The sequence below is a fragment of the Aulostomus chinensis genome, chromosome 19, assembly GCF_037954235.1.
Source record: "Aulostomus chinensis isolate RoL2024-O1b breed Wild chromosome 19, RoL_Achi_v1.0, whole genome shotgun sequence".
NCBI classification, from domain to species: domain Eukaryota; kingdom Metazoa; phylum Chordata; class Actinopteri; order Syngnathiformes; family Aulostomidae; genus Aulostomus; species Aulostomus chinensis.
Window position 1 is genome coordinate 11,803,984 of NC_141338.1, and position 26,740 is coordinate 11,830,723.

Here is a 26,740-nt window from a genome sequence, read left to right on the forward strand (position 1 = left end):
GTCCCTGTTTGAATATATCAATTATTCACCACTACACTGATATGCTGACACGGTGCATTTCTCTGCATTCGTTTAAGTGTTGGGTTTGCTATAATGTAACGTTGCTCCTGTCACCATGCATCAGTCCTGGGTTTGCTCGTGTTAGCACTGAGTAACTTTCATGTCTAAGCGCGGGGCCAGTTAAAGCAAACACACTCCTGACTTCATGAATTGGCTCTGGCAACCTCACATCCATAGGTTAAGTTGCTTTTGTGTTGCAGATTTAAGGAGTAATTGTTCCTTTTGTTCATTTAAATCATATTCACCATGCAAGCCTACCGTTTGGTGACCAAATTTCCTGAATTCATGGTGTTGGTGATAGGTCACTGACATCTCTGGGCCAACATAAAAGCATTTTCCTTGTTGCTGCAATGTTTTTGCAGTTTGCAATCTGCCTTTTTGGCTAATTTGAAGGTGTTGCCTTATTTTCTTAGGAGCTAAGTTTGTTTGAAGACACCCATCTTCGTAAGTGGTACTGGCTCAACCGTCAAGGTTTAAACTGAACCCTCTTTAAAGCTGGTTGGATTCTGGAGGCAAACACTGGTTTTAGAGAAGGAACATCCTGGAATTCACAATGGCTTCCATGTGATTGGTAAACATCATAATGGAATATGTGTATTCGGTGCAGAGGAAGAGACAGCGACCGTATTTTATTAGCTTGCCAGTTGTTTGTTTCAGAAAGTGAAGCGTCAAAGAATACAATGAGAGAAAATTATGGACAAATATCTTTAATATTCTAAAGACATTTTCAGAAGACCGAAACTATGACACGGGACGTCGGATATTAAACTGTACTCTTTTGATGTGTGTGTTACTTTTTAATCATTATTTGTAAAGGAATAGCTCTTTACCCCACACACCAGATCAGCTGGTGGCAGTAATGCACCCAAAAGTTGCCAAACTGCAAACGACTCTAAAGAAGAAGAAGAAGCCCTTCAGGAGAGGTGAGGCAGTTCTGCTGCAACAAATGTGTTTAATGTTTGCTTAGGATGAGTTTAATTCACTTTTGATTTTCTCATGTTTTTATTATTTTGGCTTGAGTTGCGGTGCGTGCAGTGAATCCACAAATAACACCAACCATGGAATGATGATCAAATCATCACAGTCATTCTGGTTGAAGTTGTACAAGTGACTGCTCCAGCTTCAGGTATAAAAAAATGTCTTCAAAAAAGATAGAATTTCTCATGTAAGCTTTGTGAGATGTGGTTGCTGTTAAACAAATACACATTACAGTTCAGGAATGGTACAAAATCGTGATAAAGGTGTGTTCACAGTGGCGCTGGTTAGTGCTCCTCCTAGTGGTGGAAAGGGTTTTGGTACCAAATTGCCTGGGAAACCTAAAAAGCAAAGCTTTAGAACAAACAGCAGACAAATATAGTTCTGAATATGTTTTTTTCAAATTTTATTGATCCAGAGATTCTGTCTCTATTAAGGCAAATATCAAAGTATACCTGATGGACAGGTGTTTAAAATCCCATAAAAAGTGTAGTAGGTCACAAATTCATCCAGAGGGAACGCTTAAGATGGGCTCCTGTAGGAATAAACTATTCAGAATAAATATGACAGGATGTAATTGTTTTATTAAAGGTTAAAGGAATCAAATCCATGCATCTGAATCTAAATTTCAATTTTTACTCCGGCATATGCAACATTCCAAGTACAAAAAAGACCAAAGTATTTGCGATTAGTTATTTATGACAACCAAACTGATGAAGAGAACCATACTTTAAAACATAAAACCCAGATTAATCCATTTCATTTGAGTCTGTCTGCGGTATTTTTACATTTCCTGTACGCGTGTTCCAATAATGATATTTGACTAAACAAGTCATATCAAGACTATACTGTACATGAACTTGAGTGACCTTCCCCATGTTGTTCATACCAATTCTTGCAGAAATGCACACGCATACCAGTTTTATTGAGGTTAATGAATACCATGTTTGCATCAGGACTGGGAGCGTGCAGCTCTCTCCTATTTTGTGCAGCTCTCGCCCTTCTCCTTTTGATGTAGCTTGAAAGGGGAACATAATGCTGCCTCACACAGTTACAGAGTCAGCACCACTTTACTCCCCCAACTCCCCTTGTTTACCTGCCGGACCGTGTTTGCATCATATAAACAAGTAGAAATGTGGGGCGAGGCGAGGAGCCGGGGGAGCGACCTGCTTAGTTGACAGAAACAGCCACTCAAAAGCTTGGTAGTCATTTCCCTGTTTCCTTTGGGTGTCGGTGCTGCTCAGTTAAGACAGAACACCTACAACACCCTTGACCTCAATAGGGTTTTCCTAAGAGTTGTGGCTAGGATTCACCATCTTTCTCAGTGCCTGTGTCTGTATAAAAAGCACTTTCAGACAGTTTCTCACATCAGAGACAGATACACATTGGTTTTTGCAGCATATGCATCGCCTGTTAGGTACAAGCAGTCTAATACACTATTTGACATTGTGGTGCAAAGGTTAGAGAAGCGAGTACAAAGGTCCCAACGGGATAAATCTGTGTGGGAAGGAGCTCTTCACCTACCTCATGACCACCACTGAAACTCTCCAGAGGGGGGCCAGCCTCCCCTGGAGCTGCTCTGGGACCAGCAGAACCAAATGTGGCAGCCTCAGAGTGTAAAAATGTCACGGTGAGAATGTGATTCTGAAAAAGTCAATCTATGCTAAATGAGTGAATAAAGGTTAAAAACACAACCGTAAGTCCTGTTCCGTCTCTTTGCAGCACGAGAGACACGCTTGTGCCTGTACTGCAGATGCACTGGAGCACTGAAATTTGCGCCAATGTCACATGACCAATTCCACTGCATTTATTAACAGAAACTTTCATAACAGTTGCTTGGAAAAAAAAAAGAAAAAAGAAGAAGATTGCTTTTAAATTCCCACAATGAAAAGGTGAGAAATTGCTTTTGTTATGTGATGCACAGAGGTTCCATTCTGCTTTAGGATGTGTTTTTAATAACTTCAAGGCCACAGATGAGTGAAACCACAGATGAGAGTCTGGGCGAGAGGATCAACATCATCGTTGATAGCGTGAACGATTGCAAATGAATGTTCTCCATCTTATCCATATACTTCAACAGTTCCGCACTTGTGAGAAAACCCCGATCAATATTTGTCCCGTGGTCCATTTGACAGCTCTCGACATCGGTGTCTAATGACATGCAAAGCAGCAGGTATAGGTTTCTTCTCCTCTTTTATGAAACATATTTTCTGAATGGCTGCCAGGTGATCAATGGACCCTTAAATCATCCCTGGAGACTTTGCAAGAAAATGTCAATATTCTGTTCATCTGCTGCAAATTATGGGTGTGCATCCATGTACTTACAGCATTTTAAAACCATCCCAGAAACTGTGGTTGAGTTCTTACAACAACTGATGTTGGGTCAGCAACAGTTTACGACGTCTGCCAGTGGGATTGTCCTTTTATCTTTGTCTAATCTGCTTTTGTGAAGTTGTTCTAGTTTAGACCAAAGATTCGGGATCAGATAAATGAAGCTGTTTAACCAAACAACAAACACTGTTGAGACTGTTTAACAGTTTAAACAGCGTTCTCAGTTTGTCAAGTCAACAGTGATAAACAATACTTTGTCTCGTAGGTGCAGCAGTGTAAAATAGCGGGTTTGTGATCAGCATCTTGCTTTTTTTGACTGGTGTTGTTGCAAATCTTTGGTGTAGACTGGACATATAACATTCTAAAATATACAATTTTACAGCTGCGACTTTTTCTGAACCTCTCTGTCCTCAACTCTCCTCTACCTTTCACTGCTCTCCTTCCCTCCGTGACTCTCCATAAATCTCCAAAACTCTCCGCAAAGCTTCACAAGCCTTTGAAAATCTCCACATCGCTCTGCAATTTTCTGCAACTCTCCGCAACTCACCATGTCTCTGCAACTCTCTACAACTCCTCGCAGCTCTTTGCAAATCTCCTCAAGTCTCCGCAACTCTCTATTATCTCAACAACTCTCAGCAACACTCCACTGTCTCCTCATCTCCACATTTCTCTGCACCTGTCCATGGTTCTCTACAATTATTTGCAACTCTCTGCAACTCCCTGCAAATTGCTACAACTCTCTAGTACGTTCTGCAACTCTCAACCAGCTAAACTAGTGATGAAGTAACGCATTTGTATTCATGATCAAATAATGTAATGCCCAATCAAATAAAATGCACAGTGGCATTTTTCTGCTCACTTTTACCTACCATGTGATGTACATTTTGCTTTTGATACTTACGTACTTTTATTCAAGTTCAGTGCTTTGATGATTGTGAGTGTTTTATACTGTTGTACTGCTATGTTTACCTCTACAGAGGATCTCAATACTTCTTTCACCAGGGGTTCTTAGACAAAATGAAACTTAACATTCTAGGTGCTGCAGATCAAAAAGATCTCCAACAAACAGATATAAATAGGGACATTTTTGGCCTTTTTTATATTCTAATTTCAGCAGGATGTCTCAGGACTGCACAGCATTCTCATGAACTGATATTTGAGAGACTTCAAAGGCTGTCAGACATGTTTATTTTGTTTTGAATGTAGTCATTTGAATATCCTCTTGTCAAACTAAACCATGTACAGTAGCTTTTTAATACAGATGAAAAGAATTTTCTTTGCTTTGAAGGCTTTTGTTCTTTTTTGACCGTGAATACAATTTTGGATGTTTATGCATTCATATTTTAATTTGAGAATTAGGGGAGTGCTGCACTCTTGTAATGGGACTTAAAGTTGAACAAGTGATTTTTGACAACAAGACATAGAGGACCAGAAACATTTTCTATTTAACTTGAGGTTAAAAGACTTGCATCTTATTGGGAATCGATTGCTTGGGAATTATATTGAAGGAGCTATTGACTTGAAAGCAGAATAGTAGAAAATTTGTTTCATCTTTTGTTGCTTGGAGACTTTGTGAGTGAGTACGCACCAAAATATCAACCTGTAATAGATGGTGAAATGATGTCGAGTGGTAGAACCTTGACACTGAGTTTATCTGTACATCTGAGACAGCTTCTTAAACTTAAGCATTACTTCTGCTAGAACAGTCGGCTCCGATCATGCAGAAAGAGACATATTGTAGCACGGAGGAGGAATAAAAGCCAGGGTTCAAGGGTTCAAGAAACTGATAGCCCTCTAACAGCTGTAACAGCAAGCACATTTGTGAGAGCCAGCTAGTTTATAGGCATTGAAACCTTAATAATGAAAGTAACATAAGCTTAAGAAAGTAATGACTTAGCCAGAATCCTAACCCCAACCCTGGGTTTTTGTACCTAAACCTAAGCAGGCCTCAAATATATTACTAACACATGATAAAATACATTTTTTTCAGGAATGAATCCTGTGTTGGAACCTGATAGGCATCCTGTAGCTCACTGGTAGCGGGAGCTCACTCCCGTCTGAGGTGTTGTAACGGTAGTGGTAGCAGAATTCCACGGGTTGCATTTTCACCCTATTATGCGTTGCAAACTCTGGCCTGTTACTGAAGAGTTATTCGAGGTTCAGCGCTCTGACTGAGGGCAACAGGAGGAGCTTGAGATTCCTGGCACCAACGCTTGCATTCATGGCTAATTCACTACCTGAATCCTCCTGGCTATTTTATGTACTCAGCAAACCATGCACACAACATCACTCCTGGTCGAACCACATTTCACCTGCTCTTACAGTAAATAACAGCAGTCACCTGAGTGAGTTTACTGTGCAGCTGGGATGGTTCCCCTCACAAATAATGTGCCTACGAAACACCTTTGTTAGATTCTTGATGGTGGTCCAAAGCTAAATTAATTTAATCATAAAAGAATATAACAGCATGAATTAAGACACGGAGAGTTATAATTTGAGTTTCGAATCAAAAGATATTGACTGAGTGAGCAACATATTTTTGTCTCCCCCTCCCCTCTGTCTCTTTCTTTCTCACACTCTCTAAACCCCCCCAATAAAATAGAAAGCCAAAAATCAGTTTACAATCACACTACAAATACCAGGATGCCTACAAGTTTTGAAGTAAAACTTTAAAAAAAATACTGAGATTAGAAGGGCACCTTCACTCTATTGTTCTCTCACCATTAGAACAATCTGCATTTGCTAATGTGCGCCACAAGCCTCTAAACTTGAGATACATGATCGTTCATGGAATTTAAACATACATTTGTTTTTTCTCTGTTAACAGAGCAAAGAAACAATCTCCTTTAACAGATTAAAAAAAAACCATGCAGATTATTTTAGGGATTAGCTATTTAAATTGAGAAAGACAAGAGGGGGCAATGGAGGATATTTTGTTAACAAAACTTCCCGCCATTTTCCAATGTCACACACCTTCAGTGTGGACAAATAATTGACGTGATTTATGTGGCTGTCACATGAACACTGGATGGCTGATTTGAGTGAGAAACTTGCTCTCCAGTTGCATTCTGCACCCGTTTTCACTCCAGTTCCTCCTTTAATGTCTCTGATACGTGAATCCAGAGGGCTTTTAGTCGCGTCACACCTGACAGAACAGCCATTTGTGTTGAGCTGGAGATTTACTGGCAATCTAGTTTAAGTGCCACGCTCAAGGGCATGATGGCACGATATACAAGGTGAGACTTTGACTCTCAGGTTTCAGGTTTATCTCCATGAGCAGACTGATATATCGCAGCTATGCAGCTTTGGTTGTAAATTTGTCATTTGTAATGTGGAGAACGGGCACCGAGCCTGCGTGCGTGGGCAGGAGTTCCCGGCCTCGTTGGTCCGACTTGATACTTCAAACACACACGTGTGTTTTATGGCCTCACGTCTCTGAGGATCAGTGTAGCTTCAGGTGAGAAGTGTGTTTTCTCTCTGCAAAATTCTCAGTGACACCAAAAGACAACAATATTGTAAATCTACAAAAACATGTTGTATATACAGTACTGTCTATATTCATCAGTCAGAATTTTCACTAAATCAAGCGGTGCTCTGTATCATCTTTAAATCGAATCTTTAAATAGAACTTAATTTAAGTGAAGTGGGGCAAACCGATGACTTCTAAAGCACAGCTACCTTAATGAGACATGAGCTCGCTTTGATTTAATCCACTCCGAGCATCACGTCACGCAGTAAGAGATGATGGTTTTACAGCCGACTTCAGAACTCTTGCAGCTGGATGTAGTTGGATCAAATAAAAGGATCATGTCAACAGTTACATCCTATAATATTAAATTAAGCCTTTTTAACAAGCCCACATAACTCTACTGAGGCATCAGTTATATTATTCTCCTATTGTGAACGGCGATTCTGTGCTGAGCCGCAATGGAGATACTGTGACACAAAGACTTCAAAGACTGCAACTTAAAAAAAAACAGTAATTCATTTGTCAAACCCAGCCTGCAGCTTTGCTTGAACTCTAAAGCGCAACGTCAGGAAGGAACAGCAATAGAAGTCTTGTCAGTCATTTCTTAAGATAAACTGAGATGTCAAAATGAGGATCAACTGACTAATGTATGCAGAATACAGTACATGGAAAGTAAATCTGTCAAGGCAGCTGGCATTTCCCCAGTGGCACTGGCAAATGATGTCACCTAGAAAGACGATTTGAACTTAAAAAATGTGCAGGAAATGGATATCGATGGATCCGCAGGCTGCCCGAGATAGATTAAAAAAAAGAAGAAGAAGAAGCAGATAACCAATTATCGTTAAGTAAGCTTCATCTTTCACAAAAAAACACCAAAAAAATAAAACCCAAATCTCCTAATGGAACACTGGGAAATGTAGTTTGATTTTTATGAGCTAAAAGGTACGTTTTTTTTTTTTGCCGGGAAAGTACATATAGTTACTAAAAAGTAAATATAGTATCATCCTGTCCATGTTTAATTGTTTAACCAATAGGATTCACCAGGAACTGACAAAGCTGGAAAGCTTTTATGTTATTATGAACAAAACTCTACTTGGCTTTATGGTGCAATACCTTTGTAATATCATGCCATTTCAGCATCGTAGTCGTCCAGGTTGTGCTGAAAAGACTCACGCTATGATCTTAGGAAACTGGATTTATTTATAACTTCTTAGAGAAAAATTCAGAGACGCTATTACATTGGAAAAAAGTGTCAAAGACCCCAAAAAGTTAATTTAACATGAGCTACGTTTGAAGAATCTCATCCTGTCATGCAGGGAACAGTGGGAGTTAGAGGAGACGTTATAAATGCATCAGTTAGTATCAGTCACTCTGTCTGGAGTGGAGTTCACACTCACATAATGAGAATATATTGAGTGAGTGTCTAGACCTGAAAAGCTCCTTGTAAAGTGAACCTATGAGCCTTTCATTATTCATTATGATCAAGCGTTACCATGACTCTCTGTCTGCTTGGGAGGACCGTACCTGTTTGGCTCCTTACATGTCGGTTTCAGCTGCCAAGTGTTTATCTGATGGCCAGTAACAAAGAGTCCAGCCTCTGAGACACTTTTGAGTGTCGTAGTGGACACTGGGGACAGGCGTATTAAGTTGATGGTGGATTATAAAGGAGAAAGAGGACACTCTCTTTATATTTCACTTGTTTTCTGGTTGATAGGAATATATTAAACTGACAGAGTTGAAAGGATTTTTTTTTTCATCTCTGATTATTACTGAAAAATTATCGGGGAAAATGGAGCTGACGCATGTCGGTGCAGCGCAAAAAGCAACTTAGCCTTTTTTTGCCGAGAATCTGTTCCTTTTAGGTCGAACATATGAAACCAACAACTGTCATCAAATTCTAACCATAAACGTGGTTTAGCTGGATGTTTACAAAGTGAAACTTCCAGCTAGTGGAGCCCAACAAGCTGGGAGGCAGGATTTCAACTGAATACCAGTGCAGAAGGGTACAAATACTGGCTGTTGCATTGAAAGACGTTGATTACCATTTCGGTCACTCAAAACATGGAGCCGTGGTCTGGTGAAGACCAATGTTGTACTTTTGAGGTAAAAAACAATGTTCCTTTGAGGGAACGCTGTTCACAAGTCCCCCTTTAAGCACAGAAAGGGATCATAGGGTTGGTTCAGGCCACAAAGACAACAACTGCTATCATCCCTGCTATATTAGCTGGTGATCAGCTGTTCCAAGTCGACCCTGCTTCAGCTGGACACCCGCTTATCACCCACACATTAAACTAGCTGAACTGAATCCCTTCTGTTTACGACAGTGGCATTTAGGTTTCTTTTTAAGGGAAGTGGTTCCTTACTGAACTGCTCTTGCTTCACGCCACCATTTTGGAGTTTGCAACCTGCTATTTATTTCAAGGGCAGCTACATTCTGTACCTTGAGGGCGCTGGCTGTCACAGTTCCATCTGGACTGTTAACGTTGTCCTTCTTTTTTATTTGTTTTTCTTTGAAGTTTAAACCTCTTGTTTCTATGGTTGTTTTGCTTTCTACCTTTCTAATTGCCTGCCCCACCTTGATTGGATTCAGCGGTTCTTCATTACCATCCCGCCCACAGTGTATTTAGAGTGTGTGTGTGTGTGTGTGTGTGTGTGTTTGTCTGAGCTGCATACACTCTTCTTTTGGATTTCTGTGAACGTGCTCACTTTTAGACATGCTCAAATATACTTTTTTAATATGGATTTGTTTGGTAGAGTTGTGGAGTTTAGGCTTTCTGTGTTTGGACTTATCTTTTTTGTTAGAGTTTCAACATACAGTATATCTGAACTGTTTTCCAGCCTGCTCAAGCATCCGCATTTGGGTTTTTTTTCTCCCTCACTTAGTTGCAGGAACATTGTGGCACATCCAAGTTTCTTCAGTATGCCTCATCAGGTGCCTGAGAGAATCCACCCAGCAAAGTGCTCAGGATGATCTACAAGGTGAGAGAAAGTCAATCCTACAAAGAAGGAGGACAAAACACAATACACCTTCTTTTTTCTTTTTTTTGCTCCATGTGATTTTCAATGCTTATTTAGGAGTTATGGAAGTAAAAGTTTAGAACAGAACAGACGATTGAAAGAAAGTTGAAAGGTGGCTCAGACGAGTGACATTCAGAGTTTAGCTTGCTTAAACTGAAACATGTGACATGCAAAACTGACGTGCAATGCCTCAGTTTTGAGCTGTGTCAGCGAATCCTGCTTGTTTCAAGCTGGAAATAGAGCCTTTCTAGTTGCAATGGCTTTTATCTCCACAGCAAACAGTCACCCTGACAGCTTTTTAGAAGTTTTAGTCTCTCAGTATGGTGTGTGTGTGTGTGTGTGTGTGTGTGTGTGTGTGTGTGTGTGTGTGTGTGTGTGTGTGTGTGTGTGTGTGTGTGTGTGTGTGTGTGTGTGTGTGTGTGTGTGTACATTACCACTGCCTGGAGACTATACAGCCAAATCCCTCCTGGAGGTCAGCTGTGTGACGTCTAGGTGAGCAGTCAACCTGACAGACGTACGGCTACAGGCTTCTCTGTCTAGTTCGTGCTCTACACATCTTACAAGTTTCAGATGAAGGGTGTTTGAAGGAATTCACATATTTTAGGACTGTGGCTCCATCAAATTCAGCCATATTTGGCCCCAAAGGCTCTTTAACTTTTTTATTTGGTGTAACAAAGTTTTCATTTAACAAGGAAATGGCTGTTATATTTTAGGGATTTGGTTTAACAGGAAGTTATGTCTTGTTTCAGGGTCTTTAAGAACTCCTAAAAACTAACATAAATCAATATAGATGCTTTATTTCTTCATCCATCCCAACTGCAAAAACTCCAGGGGCGTTTCAGGTTTTACTGGGAATTTAGTGCGCATGTGTCGTGTGTGTGTGTGTGTGTGTGTGTGTGTGTGTGTGTGTGTGTGTGTGTGTGTGTGCGTGTGTGTGTGTGTGTGTCAAAGAATCATAAGCTTCTGAAGATTACAATAGAAAAACTAACCTTCTAGTGCAGTTAGAAGACTTTAACTGACATTGAGCAAAACTTCATTCCAAAATCGTTTTGTTCTCACATAAACAACCTGCATTCTGGTCCCCACAAACCACTCGAGGCCCATAAGAACGGTGGTTTTCAAGTTTTCGAATGCTGCAAATACAGTTAAAAAAAAAAAAAAGGTCAGACATCACAAAGGTCTTTGTCATGTCTTCTCTTTCACACAAAAAAGGTTAATAATTTCAGGGTATGTGTCTACAGCACCAGTTTAAGAGGTGAATAATTCACAACGACGTTCATGACGGAGACTAGACTCCAGCTATGCTTCACTACCTAACACTCCTGGTAGGTCATCTTTTGAATTCGTCTCTTTTTTTTTTGCCTAATTCTCCTTTTTTCTTCATATATGTCCGTGTATGGTTAATAAATGAGAAATAAACTCCGTCTAAATTATTAAAGATGATCATTCAAATTTATATCGAACCTGTTTATGTAGAGTGAAATGCCAATCATTATAAATGTCCTTTATTTCTGCAGCTGGAGTGTCCTGTTGTGATCGCTGCCATTTTTATCTCTGGCATCGGAGGGACATTTCAGTATGGCTTCAGTGTGTCTGTGATGACCTCTCCCTCTGATGTCTGTAAAAATGTTTGTGGGAAATGTCAAGGATATACAAGTTATGAGTTAAACAACTTAGGAATGATTATCGAAATTCTTCATGTGTTTACTGCAGTTCATAAAGGACCTGGTGAACGTAACGTGTGTGCAGAGGTACGGTGTCTCCTTGAAGCCATGGGAAGTCTCTCTCATTTGGTCCTTCACTGTCTCCATCTTCTGCATCGGGGGGTTACTGGGGTCATTGGTTGCTAGTCCACTGAGCTCAAATTTTGGCAGGTAAGTAAACATGTAAACAGAAATGACTTGTCATCTTGTGCTTAATTTTCTCTAAAAATGGCCTCAGGCTCTAACACAGACTGTTTCCTTATCCTGCAGAAAAAAATGCCTTTTGTTAAACAATTTTGTGGCCATAATTGGAGCAGTGTTGATGCTCTTGAGCCAAACAGCCATGTCCTTTGAGATGATCATGGTGGCACGAGTTTTTAATGGCATCCATGCAGGTGAACCCATGAAAGCGTGTTGGAAAATACATCACTTTATTCTCTAATCTCCCCCTTGATTGTTGCTCCATCACTCCTTGTGCTCTATTCAACCCGAAAGACAATCAATTTCCATTTATACTTGTGATTATGGCATTTGGATGTTCTTTGGGTAATTTATCACCCTGTTATGGATTCTTTCAATGTATAATTCTATGTGTGCACCTCTAGGTATCAGTCTCTCGGCTCACACCATGTACCTTATTGAATGTGCCCCAAAGAGGCTTCGAGCGATGGTGGGCGTGACCATCGCCACCTTCATCTCCTTGGGGAAGTTCAGCGGTCAGCTGCTGGGGATCAGGTGAGGTGGGTCGGGGGTGTTAGGGTCACATGATACGAAATATGAATCGGCCACCATAAAGATGTATTTTCGTTTGCAAAAGTTGCTAAAAATAAAGATAAATAATGAAATATAATAGCAGTAAATTTAGGGATGGTTTGCCAGTGTGGGGGTGTCATCAGTGGGGACCAGCAGTACCAACCGCCTGCTCACAAAGACTTGGGGGACTGGTGAAGCTTCCATTAGCATGGTGAGTTAGCATAGCCAAGTGTCCTACTAAAGATTGTCTCCAGCTCAGATACCCTGCAGTGCTTAAACATGCTTTCACTTGTTTTGACCATTTTTATTATTAATTTCTTGTATTGGTTCTCTTAATTCTTCTTCTTCTTCTTGTGTTTGAGCGGCAGCTGCTAACGAGTAGCTAACAAGACTACCGAGCTTGTCAGGGTTATTAAACCTTAGTAGGATGAAAACAACCTGTCTGTGGTGTAAATTGTTCATACCATAACACCATCTTATGGTATGTTATTGTAATACCTCATTCCTGCTGCCCTCTATTGCGCTGTGACTCTTGAGATATTTTCCTTACAGTGAGCTACTTGGTACTCAGACGAGGTGGCCCTGGCTACTTGGTTTCACTGGTTTTACCGCATTACTTCAGCTCTTCACCCTGCCCCTCCTGCCCGAGTCTCCCAGGTTCCTTCTCCTGGACAGAGGAGACCGCCAGGCCTGTGAGAGAGGTGTGAGCAAGCATTTTTGAGTTTTGTATTCAAATATTTACGGTGATTTATTGCCACTTAAGTCTGCTGCTTCATCACGCCCACCTAGCTTTAAACAAGCTCTGGGGCAATAATGACTACAGCACGGAGGTGGAGGAGATGTTGGAGGAGAAATCGGCCCTGCAGGGCATTCGGAGCCACTCAGTGGTGGAGCTGATTAAGAACCCGACAGTCCGCTGGCAACTGCTCACTATCTGTGTTGCATTCTCCTCTCTGCAGCTTTGTGGCATCAATGCAGTGAGTGATGTGTCAAACATTTGAAGATATTTTACTGATGAGTAAAACGCTAACTGCGCTCTGACAAACATTCTTTTAACCTTTGACCTCTTGTTAAATGTAGTGGGTAAAGCTTGAAACCTATTTTGGGCATAAGTTCAGTCGTTGGTTATAGGTAGATGGATCTGTTTTTGTAGGCACTGATGTAGATAGCTAAGAGGAGGATATGAGCATAAACACACATACATATACATAATAGATACACAGACAAACATTCATAAACACCAATGATCAAGGTCAATATGTGTTCGATTTGGACTTAACTTCTATATTTAGTTTTTGGACTTACTGATGCACATAAGTGTGCTAACACAACTGAGATGTACAACCCTGTGTCAGCAGTACGATGGCAACAACCCATATTCTCTAGGATTGAATTTGCAACATTTTGGATTTCGTGAGATTTGACAAGAGAAGAATAAACGCTTTAGGGGACATCAATGTTTAATTTAAAGTCAACAAGTCGTATTTTGTGGGTTCAGTTGTGGGGATTTACAAACAGTCGTGTAATATTAATTGTTTCCCTCCAGGTGTACTTCTATTCCTTTGAGGTGTTTCAAGCAGCAGGAATCCAGGAGTTCCAGTTACGTTACGCCGCTCTGGGGACAGGCTTGTGTGAGCTGTGCACCTCTCTAGTCTGTGTAAGAACCATTTCACTCACATATTTTGCCAGTTGTTTTATAAAAAGTCTTTTCCACATCCCGATGTCTGTCTGTTGTACGGGCGATGGCATCTTTCTAATGTAAACTTACAGCTCCACTGTGTGGTCACTTGGTTCAGTGCAATTACTGCTGCAAATACTCACTGCTCTTTCCTCCCCCGTTGATGTCGTAGTTCATGGTTATTGAGAATTCAGGGAAAAAAAGCCTGTTGTATAAAGGATACCTGGCAATGGCTGTGACCATGATTCTCCTCATCATCACTCTGTACCTGCAAGTGAGTCACACCTCCTCCTCCTCCTCCAGATCCTCCATAGATTATTTTGAGGCTGAAGAGAGCACAAGTCACCTCACATCTTTTTTGCCTTCCTCAGAAATTGATCTCCTGGATGCCGTACTGCAGCATGGTCCTCATTTTCTTCTTCATATTCTTTTTTGCCAGTGGACCTGGTATGTTCATCAGTCTTGATCTTCGATAACACCCATGACTTTTGAGTAATATCGTCGTAGGGGCGATGCAACAAAATATTACGATATATCATGATACTTGTGATACGATAAAATAAACCAATATTTTAACAAACAGCTGGTTTTAGAAACAGCGGCGCTGTCGCCATGTGTTTATTGTGTGCGTGAGGGCTTGTTCAGGAAGCACTGGTTCATGTTTATGCGTTTTTAAGTCTCACTTTGCAGAAGTGGGCATCAGGCAGATGCTTTGACGATTCTCATCTCCTGACTTTGCTTAGTTATCCTGGACATTATGACCTCTGATGCTGTAACGAGAGCGTCACACCCACAGTGACTTTTTTTAATATTGTGTGTCTTTTTAGTTGCTCAACTGTTGTTTTGTGAATATCACTCACTTAATCCCAACAGAATGTATTTGTTTTTTGTATCTGTCGTTTTTTAATTATTCTCAATTAAAAAAAAATCCCCTGTATTAATAAAATTTATACTGAATTGAAACTGAATTACCTCTCAACAGACATCAAACTGAATTCCTGTTTTTTGCGCTTTAAATGTTTTTTGTTTTTTTTTAAGATATCATGATGTATCAATCATCCCATTAACAGACGTGGTACTACTGCATCTCGGGGTTTATTTCCTACCCTGAGTAACTCTGTGATAAGCAATAATAATAATAATAATAATAATAATATTAATAATATCTCTCCCGTCTTCCAGCTGCAGTAACGTCAGGTATGCCAGGAGAAATGTTCACTCAGTCATTCAAATCAGCAGCCTACAGCATCGCCTGCACCCTCAACTGGGTCGGCCTGTTCGTGCTGGGGCTGCTCTTCCCCATCTTAGTGGTAAGCACGTTTAAATATAATAAGTGAAATTACTGAAATAAAGTGCATCAGATGCTGAGTCACACATATGCGCTTTTCTGTTACAGGAGACTCTGGATTACTTTTGCTTTCTCATCTTCTTTTTTTTCTGCGCCCTCTGCGGGCTGTTCGTGAGGTTCAATGTCCCTGATACCACCAACCGGTCTGTTCTGGAGATCGCCGCAGAGTTTCAGCGGATGCACAGCAAATCTGAAGACTCAAAGAGGACAAAATCCACTGCAGAGAAACCTGACAACATCAAAGCTTTGGAGACAAGATTCTGATCATTATGAGATTCTGACCAGTGGTGGAAGAAGCAGAGGGCCGTCTAACAGAAATTCTACTAATACTAATGAAGTATCATAAAGTATGCGTGCTCCGCATGATGTGCTTGTTAGCATTCAACAATAAAAGTCATCTCAGAATCTTCAAGTAAATGTGGAGTAAAAAGTACAATATTTCTTTTGAAATATAGCTGTGTAAAAGTACAAAGACCGAAAATATGCAAATATCTGGACATACTGATGTACAGAACTGGAGTAGGTATACTTCCCTAAAATGATCCAAACTGGTTTACACTGCAATGAACTAAAAACGGTCCTACAGTCCTGGAGTCAGAAAACTACTTGGTATTATTTGAAGGTCAACATTGCCTGGTAGCACCATGGGATCAAATATGCTAATTACAAGTAATTTAATTGCGTTGTTTGTTTCTAGTCTTCAAATTCTTGAAAATTGGAATTGCAATTAAAAAACAATAAGTACAATTATGTTGGACTTTTTAAAAAAAATATTTTTCTTCTGTTTGCTTGCCTCTTACTTCGTCTTCTGTAACAGTGGACAGAGAGCTGGCTGGGTTATCAGTGAGGGGCTGCATGTTGGACCTGATAGGATCTCAACATCTACCAGTGTCCAGCTGCTTCAGACAGGACAGTGACCTCCAGCGGTGGAGTCATAATAGCCTGGAATAAATGACCAAACTTATCACCGGGTCAGTCTTTGATGGAACCAAACCATTAGAATATGTACTGTGTGTGTGTGTGTGTGTGTGTGTGTGTGTGTGTGTGTGTGTGTGTGTGTGTGTGTGTTCTTGTCGCTGGGGAACTGCTGGGGTCAAGGAAGGGAACTCCTCCCAGTGATGCAGCTCAGCCGCGTGTGAGCGTCTGATAACATAATCTGAATGCGCAAAGTTAAATGACATACATATGCGTCACAACCGCTAAATGACAACGGTTTGGTTGACGTCACAGGTTATAAAAAAAAACCTTCCAAAAAAAAAAAAAAACCCAGGGAGGAGTTTACGGTACGCTAAAAGAGAGAAAAACAGCACGCCTTGACAATGTACAGTTTTACCATTTGGATGCGTGACGGTGCGTGAAGTTGCAGACCGCAGAAAAGTTGTGTGCAACGTAATTTCCATCAGGGTATCAGTAGCCTGTCGTTGTTGTAGTGGTGGGGGGTGATGATGGGGGACGCCATGGATGTGAGCGTCTCCTCTGAGGAACCCAGGAGGAAGAGAGGCTTTGAGCAAAGGTGAGTCCGTTTGATTTATTTAAAGTGGTATTCCAGAATATAATCTGAAATTATGGCCCTACTATCACGTTGGGTTTAATAATAAACCAATGCTTAGATCATTTTTCATCATCAAACCTTTAGTGGTGGAAGTATTAATACTCAACTACTATACTTTTGTATTATCTCGAGATATCCAAACTTTACTTGATTATTTATATTTTAAGGTTCTTTGTTCTCTTACCCAAGTACATCTCATAGTAAATATTGTACTTTTGACTCCACTACATTTATCTGAACCCATCAGTTACTCGTTACTTTGAATAGAAATATGTGGCCTCGGATTACATACTTGAAATTTTCAAAACCTGCAAACTTCAAGAGGACACAATCAACTGGATCACACATAACTTTGTCATGAACTTCATAGATCAAAAGTACCTTCCCGAATATGTGGAATGTGTACTTTTACTTTTGATATTAAATTATATACAATTAATACTAATCTGCTTTTATTCATGTAGAATTTTGATTGGATACTTTTACTACACTGCTATTTGAGCTGTGTATCTCTATTTAAGTAAAGCAGCTGTGTACTTCCTGGGCCACTGCCTGCAGCCCTCCTGCAGTTTTGGTATTTCAGTATTACACTCATTTGCAGCAGAGACATCCTCAAAGATCAACCTCAGCAGAAAAAACAGGAGCGTGCAGGTAAATTATTTACAGCAACTCTATATGTGATGAGTCCGGGAGGGTGAAGATGTGGCGGTCCGGGCCTCTCCGTCCTCTTCAGGGTGTCACTGATACAGAGGGGCATCTTAAAGCTGGTGACACAGGAAACCACACACCAGTGAACGCAACACTGTGGCAAAAACAAAGCCAGGGTGTTTTGGGTTTGGTGTTTAATTTGTAGACATTTTAAGACACTTGCAGAGCCAGCTGATGGTATGATAAGATCTCTTGCCTCCACCCAGCTCCACCCCTGCTTTGGACGTTCTAGTGAAACAAAATGAAAACTAAATGCAAATAAAACTCTCTACTATGGAAAACACCAAATATGAGGAAGACCCATCTTTCTTCACATTTGAAAACAAACAAAAAAACAAAACATTGTTGCCATTTTTCCCTCGAGGCTAAAAACGATCGTGGAACAGATCCTCCAGCAACGAGCCCGACAGCTCGGTGGTCCACTCCATGACGTCTTTTCTCTCAGTCACGTTTCTGTTGTTGTCTTTGATTGCAGAATTTTTGTCAACAGAAGTTTGACACTGGAAAACATCAAATGCTTTGGCTTTGACATGGACTACACACTGGCGGGTACGTCACATTACTGCGGTTGTTTGTAAAATCAGAGTTGAATGACACAAAAAAAGGGGCTGTAGTCTGTTTTTGTTTTGTTTGTGTTTATGTGTGTGTGCGTGTGTGTGCGTGTGTGTAGTTTATAAATCTCCAGAGTATGAGAGTCTCGGCTTTGAGCTTCTAAGAGACCGGCTGGTGTCCATCGGCTACCCTCATGAGATTCTGCGCTACACCTACGACCCCAGCTTCCCTACACGGTCAGTGCTTCGTCTCTCAAACTGAGTGTTCACGTCTCACAAAGAAATCAATTTTTACATCACACAATGCAAAATGACGATGGAAATTGAAGGTAAAGTTTGGTAGAGCAGCTCAAAATTTTCCCGGTGTAGTGCTCCAACATTTGATTTCTCCCTGGATGTAAAATGGTGTCATTTTCTTTCACACACTTCTGGATAAAAGGTTGAAAATAAAAACACAAAATCCTTAATTCCCCCTTCAAATCCTCATGTCTGTATAACCTTGTTCTCCCTTGTCCTCAGCGGTTTGGTGATTGACACCACATATGGGAACCTCCTGAAGGTGGATTCAAATGGGAATATTTTAGTCTGCAGTCATGGATTCTACTTCTTCCAAAGGTAATTATTATTTTGACCATAATACGGCAAAAGTTTACAGTCACGGCCTCTGTTGTATTGCTGGTTTGTGATGAGTCAAACCGTCACATGTATCGTCACATCACCACTCACAGTGTTAAAGGAGCGATGTGTAGGATTCAGGGGGATATAAAATATTCACAATTAAGTTTAAAATCACTTAAAGAACATGCCAAGTTTTGGGGAAATATCCTTATTGTTCTTTGCTTATATTGTATTATCTTGTGGTGCAGTGGTTAGCGCTGTTGCCGCACAGTCAGATGGTTCTGGGATCAAATCCACCAGCCTGGGCAGAGTTTGTGGGTTTCTGTCTGCCCCTCACTCACCTAACCCATTCCAGTTTAGGTGGGGACTCTAAATTGCCTGTAGGTGTGAGTGGTTGTCTGTCTCTATCTGGCCCTGCGATCCCACCTCTCACTTGATGAAAGCTGAGATAGAATCCAGCCCCGCCCGGCCACCCTGACCTGACACAGGACACACAGTCAACAGGGGCTGAATGGACGGCTTATTGGCCATTGTCCCCAGAACCAGATGAAAAGATAGATATCCTTCTCTCATCTGTGTGTGCAGCAGAGTCCGACAGAGACCTGCTGACTGCTAGTTAGCTTAGCACAATGAATGGTAGAGGGTGGGAAGTGTTAGCAACCCTAACATTTGTATGAAGTATACATTGTTGTGGTCTTTTAATGTTCTAATAGTTTTCCTGTTTGTTTGTGTGTTTCCCAGCCAGGACATTAACAAATACTACCCCAACAAGTTCATTCAAAGAGACGACACAGACCGTTTCTACATCCTCAACACTCTCTTCAATCTTTCAGGTGGGACTTCTACCTTCACGTGCGTCGGTTACTCAACAAGCTTTCAAATGACAGTGCAGAAGAATCACCCTTCATATTAACTTCATATTTTCTGTGGAATTCTCTCAAGTCTGCTCTATTAAACTTAATTTGTGTGAAGTTTAAACTCATTTTAAAGCGTAAGGTTGTAATTATATACATGATCCATATGTTTTTGTGCTTTTTTTGCAGAGACTTACGTCTACGCTTGCCTCGTGGACTTCTTCACCAGATGTAGCAGATACAAAACGTAAGTGAACATAATTTCTTGTCCTCGTGTTTGAAAATTAAACACTGGCTCACTCTAAATGAACCGTTAAACCACGCGCTCATCCAATTTCCTCCAGCGTTCAGAAAGGTTACCACTACGGCGACTTGTTCATGTCCTACAGAAACATGTTCCAGGACGTTCGAGATGCAATGGACTACATTCACAATACAGTGAGTTCGCTAACATGTCACCCTGTGACTTCTTGTTGTTGTTTTTAAAACTAAATAATGCATGAACACGGCCGGTGTAACTGTTCCGCTCTATGTGCTACCAAGGGGACCCTGAAAGAACGAACAATCAAGAACTTGGAGAAATACGTTGTCAGAGATGTGAGTAAATGATTGTGCACTAAAATATGGGGTGACAAAGGTAAATTCTTTATAAACCTTTTCAAACTGATGTGTTTTCCATTTCCATAAACATTAAATGTTGAATCAGTATTTTAAAATGAAATCTAATTGCTAAACTTGAATCGAAATAAATCCGAATCTAAATGTTGAATCTAAATCTAAATGCTAAATGTGGATGTTACATTTAAATATTTGATATTTAACATTTATACTTATGATTAACATTTAGATGTAATAGTTATATTTAACATGTATATTTGATATTCATATTTAACGTTTATATGTAACATTAAAGTTCAACATTAAACATTTAGGTTTAGATGCAAAATTTACATTTAACAAGTAATTTTTCTCACAGAAAAATACTATTAATAATTCATGTCTGAGGAAAATGAGCTAAATATTGATGATATGTCTGTTTGAAAGTGGAGTCAAGTTCCCACATTCACACCTGATACGATAAAGTTTTATACAGCTAGAATTTTGAATAAATCAATATTTTTACCGCAGCCGAACCTCATTGTACTCCTGACTCGGTTGAAGCAGGTGGCCAAGATCTTCCTCGCCACCAACAGTGACTACAAGTACACCGAGGTGAGCGTCCAACCTTTTTGAACCACCATTCAAACCTCTGGGCATCAAATCATATGACAGTAATTATTTTCCTTCATCAAGGCCATGATGAAATATCTGCTTGAGAGTGGTGCCAAGGTGAGGCCGCTTCAACTCTCGTTTGTTTATTCAGAAAAAGGACACTTACTCACAAATGACACGCAAAGTTAACGTTCTACTTGATTCCAGCCGGGTCAGAAAAAGCCCTGGCGCTCCTTCTTTGACCTCATCGTTGTGGACACCAGAAAGCCGCTGTTCTTTGCTGAGGGGACCGTGTTGAGACAAGTGGACACAGTACGAAAGAGTTTCTGTTTCTGCACATGGACATTCTGATGTTGAACTGTTTGATTCATGTTTGATATCTGGGACGCAGGACACAGGGAAGCTTCGGATCGGGACGTACACAGGCGACCTCCATCATGGAACAGTCTACTCTGGAGGTGAGACGCGGGATTCATACAAATGTTGCATTTGTTGTTGCGATGTTGTTTCTGTGTTGTGCCAAAAGAATAAGTAACTGCAATTTAGAGAGTTTAAACTATAAATGCGAGTTACGATTGATTATTTTGATGTATAAATAAATACGATTATTTACACTGGTGCAGTGGTTAGCACTGTCAGTGTGTGCGGTGTTGTGGACAGCAGGAGTCAGAAACACTGCAAGGGTATGAATTTATTCTTGATTCCGTGTATTTATCTTCTGGTTGTTTACGTGCAAACCCCCCAGGTCGTTGAAATGTTTGGACTGTCGATGAATACATTTGTTTGAGTGAGGTGACATTTTCATGTTCAGAAAATTTGGTTTAATTTTCATTTTGTCATTTCAGACGGTTGAAGGTTAACAGCATTGTTAACAGCTTGTTTTGACAGTTCAATGTGCCAAAATGAGTCGAGGCAAACTACATATCAAAATACAATTAAACAAAATGGCATTCTTAGAATTAAAGTGCCGTATGTATCAAACTCAAAGCTCATAGACAAGTTCCACGCTGGGATGTAGATTATTAATATGTTAAATAAATGAATGAACGTTTGCAGGGTCGTCTGACATCGTGTCTGATCTGCTGCACGTCAAGGGGAAAGACATCCTCTACGTCGGAGATCACATCTTTGGCGACATCCTCAAGTCAAAGAAACGTCAGGGCTGGAAGACGTTCCTGGTGGTGCCGGAGCTCACCAAGGAGCTCCACGTGTGGGAAGAGAAGAAAAGTAAGAGCGGGGGTTGGGTTCGCGTTTACGATAGTGAGGCCGTTTGGAGGCGTTTTGAGGTTACGGTGTCTTTCTTTTCAGATCTGTTTGAGGAGATGAAATGCCTCGACCTCTTACTGGCTGAGCTCTACAAGTGAGTTTGTGTACATCTTTCTCTGTTTATGATGATGATGAATTAATACGTGTTTAATACACATTAGCTGCGAATGAGGCAACGAAGAAGCTGTTAATTGTGTGTCGTATTTGTCGTTTGAAGACACTTGGACAGCGGCAGTCAAGAACATTCTGACATCACCTCCATTCAGACAAGAATGAAGGTACGTTTGTAGGACACAGGGCAGGACTTGCTGCTAGCTGTCTGATGTGTTGTTTCCCTCCTGCATAACTTCTTGGTGACTTAAGAAGTTGACAAACTTTAGTTGTTCATTTTAAGCTCAAATGACACTTCATGAAATGTGTGTATTCTGTAATTTTTTCACAAGGGAGAAGAGGAAGTGGTGTTTGATGTTTCTTAATGGGGTGAATATTGTTATTTTTCTGCACAAACAAAGTCAGACACAGGTTCTGCTATTTGTTGAGGTCATTTTTGTGTACATGAGTAGAGGAGATCTTTAAAGCCCGTTGATTGTGCAGCTCCTCACATCACTGCAACAAGATCTTTTTGCACAGGATCTCGTGTACGCGACATGAAATCCTCTGGGGAGCAGATGGCTTCATTGCACCAGAATAATAACAAAACAACAGCTGAAGATTGTTTTCATGTCCGACTTTAAACTGTGTGTTTCTGCAGGTGCTGACCTACAGAATGGACATGTCCTACGGTCAGATGGGCAGCCTCCTGCGCAGCGGCTCAAGACAAACGCTGTTCGCCAGCCAGCTGATGCGTTACGCAGATCTCTACTCCTCCAGCTGCATCAACCTGGTGCACTACCCCCTCAATTACCTCTTCATGGCTCCTCCAGTCCTGGTCAGTTCTCTCTCGGTCTGTCTGTCTGTCTGTCTGTCTGTCTGTCTCTCTCTCTGACACACACATGAAATTCATCCTTTCTCTCTTTCATGTGTCTTTCAGATGCCTCATGAAGCCATGCCTCACAGCTCAGCTGATTTTGCATCCAGGGAGCTAACTATCACCAACCATACTGTCATGATGAACTGAAACTAAGCCTGGACTGCCAGCTCCCCTCTGGCTTTGGCTCATCACATCTGTGGGCATTAGGATGAAGCACGGAAATATTTTAAAGTGCTTCTGAACAATCCTATCTGATGATGATGATGACGATGATGACGACAACAATGATGATGGCCTCCCTTTTTCAACCAAAGTGTTAAGCCAACTCCAGCTGCTGCACTGCTTTGCTCTTGAATACTAACCCCTCTAAGAATATAGGCATGTCGAGAGTTTATGAAGAAGACTCAGGGTTACTGTATATAAAAATGCGTGATAAAGGCTTTTATGATGCTTATTACAGTGGTGTGTATCTACTTCTGATCTGAGATTTGTGCAATTGTTTTTCAAATGTAACTATTTATTTGTAGTTTATGAAAGTAACTTCTGTTTAATAAATGATTTCCTTCGTCAAGGTTTGTCAGCCTGATTGTTAGCAGGACAACTGAAAAAAGTTGAGGGGGGATTTGGACTGAATTTAATGGGATTATAAGACATGAATCTGATGACATCATCCTGCTGGGTGGAGGCTGAGCTTCGGTCGGTGTTCATGTCTCCAGACCCATTATTGTTATTTGGGCAAAGTGTCGCTATCAGATTTCCCTTCTGCATTACATCTGTGTCCCACTAGATGGCAGCGAGCAACCTCTGCAGCAAGCCTGCAGATTGATGAGTGTGCATCTGTTTGTGTGCTGGACTTAAAACAAGTTAGTTTGGGAACAAAAACTGTATCTTCAGCCGCTAACATGCTCATTTTTGGTTTGTGTTTGCGGCTGCAATGATGTGGCATTTAAGATTGGGTGAGAAAGGGGATGCGAATGCTGGTGGATGTCACCCGAGGGTCTTTGGTCACTTGTTACCTCCAAGGAAAGAATCTATGGAGCTTATCAACCGTCATACTACCTCAATAAGAGTTAGTATCAACTATTCCATGACCTTGATAAGAGGTGCTTGAAGTTGCGTTTTATCACATTCACCAAACAATTTATCTTTCAAACAGCGTTGTCACTGGTGTATATTAGGAAAGGTGCTGTAATGGTGAAAAACCCAGACTCCTCAGCAGCCTCCAGGATTTTCACTCATCAACAGAAGAGTTTAACAGTCAAAATGATATTGATCGGTGGGCTTTCATACCTTAAGAATAACATTTTTTGTTTCTCTCCTAGAATTGGAGTGCCTTTGTCTTTTTCAAGGAAGTTTGCGCTGCTAAAGCTCCCTGGAGCTGTATCTTTACCAGCTCCACTAAAGACCGAGTACACCAAAATAGATCCAAGTCCAGTTGTGTATAATGGCTTGACACTGGGGCAGTGCCGTCTGAGGTACAGCTCCTGTTCCCTTTGGGGCACAGCTCCTGTTCCCCTTGGGGCACGTGTGTATCTTGGTACCTCTGGTTTCAGTAATTGGCCCTAGTGGGTACATCAGTGTACCTCAGGGAAAAGAAACTGTCTCAAAACAGAATGTTTTGTATTGTTGTCTCCAATTCCCTATAGGGCACGCGCGCACGCACGCACACACACACACACACACACACACACACACAGCAATCTGTTCTCACTATTGATTATGTATATTGAGGTGTTTTTTCATGCAGGAAATGATGCTGCGGGGGTGGAAATGTGCTCAGCAGAGGGACAACTTGTTTGAGGGACATCCACATTCACCAGTCTGATCCTGATGAGAAGGAGGAGCAGGCTGGAGGAAATGGAGGTACGAGCCCAGAACAGCTCTGTATTCACAGGCACACTTTTGAAAAATATTCCCCAAAAAGTATTTGTTGCAGCTAATGACAATATTGGTCTACAAAAGGCCAAAATGAGGTACCCCCACATCAAGGACGTATACCTTTCAGGTACACACTAGTACCTCTTTTTGAGTGTGTAATATTTATACACATTTTATTCTATTAAAACATTACTGGAGTTTTGTTGTTGTTGTTGCAGCTGTGGTATATTTCCTCATGTGGTTTAATAGTGACAATCACAGCTACAACACGTAAATCTGGACACTGGAATGTGATAGAAAAGCAACTTTTAGCATTTTGCAGTGGTGGAAGTCATTGGAGACGCTCACTGTGGGCTGCTGCTTTGTTTGGGTCTTCAACATGAGAGGAAAGACCAAATTAGGATACACCCACTGCATTTATTAGCACCGCCTCCTTGTAAACACACACACGCACACACACACACATTTCCTAGATGATTTCATTTCCTGTATCAGCTATTTCGGTCTATTTGGATTTCCCTGATCATTGTCTGCTTGTCAACTGGATTAATTGTTACCGCTTGTCCTCATTTAAATAATTTTGTTGTTTTGTTTTCTCTCTGTCTGTGTAAAACCAGGTTTCACCTCCGCCAGCTGTTATTGAATGTTTCTTTTTTTAATTCACTGTGCGCATTTTTTATCATTTAGCCCAACATAAAGGTAATTTCTATGGTTAAATTGTTGCAATGCTCTTCAAATACACCCGTTTAACTATTTATTATTCACTGTGTGAATGAATAATCAACTATGAGCGCTCAAGTCGAGCTCACAACTCATGAAACTGTAGCAGGAACTTGGATTCCGTCTGATGGGGGAATTTATTCAACAGTCAGGATTTGATTCTTTTACAAGATAATCACTGCAACAAATACACGCATATAAAAAAAACCTTTTCTGTGGATACTAAAGTCAGTTTACAAATGTTTAAGAGAAAGACAACACCTCAGAAACGTCCTATTTTATTTGAGTACCGTTGCAGACGGAGGCCCTGTGTTGAGAAAATTGTTTTTCTCCTTTAAATTCTCTTCAGGCTTTTTATTTAACATACAAAACAACGATTACACAACGTAACAACAACGTGTAAATATCTTTTTTAAATTACTTTTCAAGTATCTTTACACAGAGGGAAAAAAAAAACCTATACAATAGCGCGTTATGTAGAACGTCTACTTCTCCAAATGAGCAAAAAATAAATACAAATGTAAACCTTCATTTTAACATTCACGTGCCATTTATCCTAAAATCTTTTCACGTTCGTTGCCTTTGAAAGCTTTCAAACACAAAGAAACCCTCGGATCTATAAGATCATTCTTTTTTATTTAGATTTCATTGTTAAATCTGAACACTTTTCAGTGCTTTGACTCGAATTGATTTGGGTGTGTCAACCCTTCCTTTGGACTTTGGTTTTACTGGCTGTTTTTCTTCTATTATCACGATAACTAAAAATAAGGTTGCATGTGTTTGAGCAAAGCGTGGCTGCACATGAAAGACGCTCATTCATTGACTTCAGTTGTGTGCAGTTACTCAAAAGACTTAGAACAAATTCACACTTGTAACGTTTCAGACAAACATTAGGCCTCATATTTAAACTTTTTCACTTATTCAGACAATCGTGTTTTTATAGAGGATTTTCTAAACTGTTTAGTTACAAGAATTTTTTTATTTTGTAAAAGGTGACTTAATGTCTCTTTCAAGTTCATTTTTTACACTCCTTTTTGAATATTTCACTTTTTAAAAATGGGAGGTTTTTTTCTAAA

At 40.5% G+C, this 26,740-nt stretch overlaps 2 protein-coding genes across 3 annotated transcripts; both read left to right on the top strand.

Annotated features, from left to right (window-relative positions):
• The first annotated feature begins 11,154 nt into the window (after positions 1–11,154).
• On the top strand, positions 11,155–15,838 carry slc2a11l (solute carrier family 2 member 11, like). The gene is made up of 12 exons (XM_086187213.1): positions 11,155–11,178; positions 11,371–11,469; positions 11,567–11,727; positions 11,827–11,951; positions 12,162–12,291; positions 12,862–13,010; positions 13,099–13,286; positions 13,856–13,966; positions 14,160–14,261; positions 14,359–14,434; positions 15,170–15,297; positions 15,384–15,838. The coding sequence occupies exons 1-12, from the start codon at positions 11,155–11,157 to the stop codon at positions 15,597–15,599; spliced, it is 1,509 nt and encodes a 502-aa protein (XP_086043339.1). The 3' UTR covers positions 15,600–15,838.
• Positions 15,839–16,600: 762 nt separating this feature from the next.
• On the top strand, positions 16,601–23,631 carry nt5c2l1 (5'-nucleotidase, cytosolic II, like 1). Of its 2 annotated transcripts, none has more exons than XM_086187767.1 (17): positions 16,601–16,848; positions 18,071–18,144; positions 18,266–18,383; positions 18,666–18,761; positions 19,506–19,597; positions 19,808–19,865; positions 20,008–20,056; positions 20,162–20,215; positions 20,747–20,830; positions 20,912–20,947; positions 21,038–21,142; positions 21,222–21,288; positions 21,887–22,057; positions 22,139–22,190; positions 22,314–22,374; positions 22,848–23,024; positions 23,127–23,631. In XM_086187767.1, exons 1-17 carry the CDS (start codon positions 16,778–16,780, stop codon positions 23,211–23,213), a joined length of 1,452 nt encoding a protein of 483 aa, XP_086043893.1. In that variant the 5' UTR covers positions 16,601–16,777; the 3' UTR covers positions 23,214–23,631. The 2 variants fall into 2 exon arrangements, with proteins under 2 accessions (XP_086043893.1, XP_086043892.1); XM_086187766.1 differs by having other exon boundaries at positions 16,603–16,848; positions 19,963–20,056.
• Positions 23,632–26,740: the final 3,109 nt, after the last annotated feature.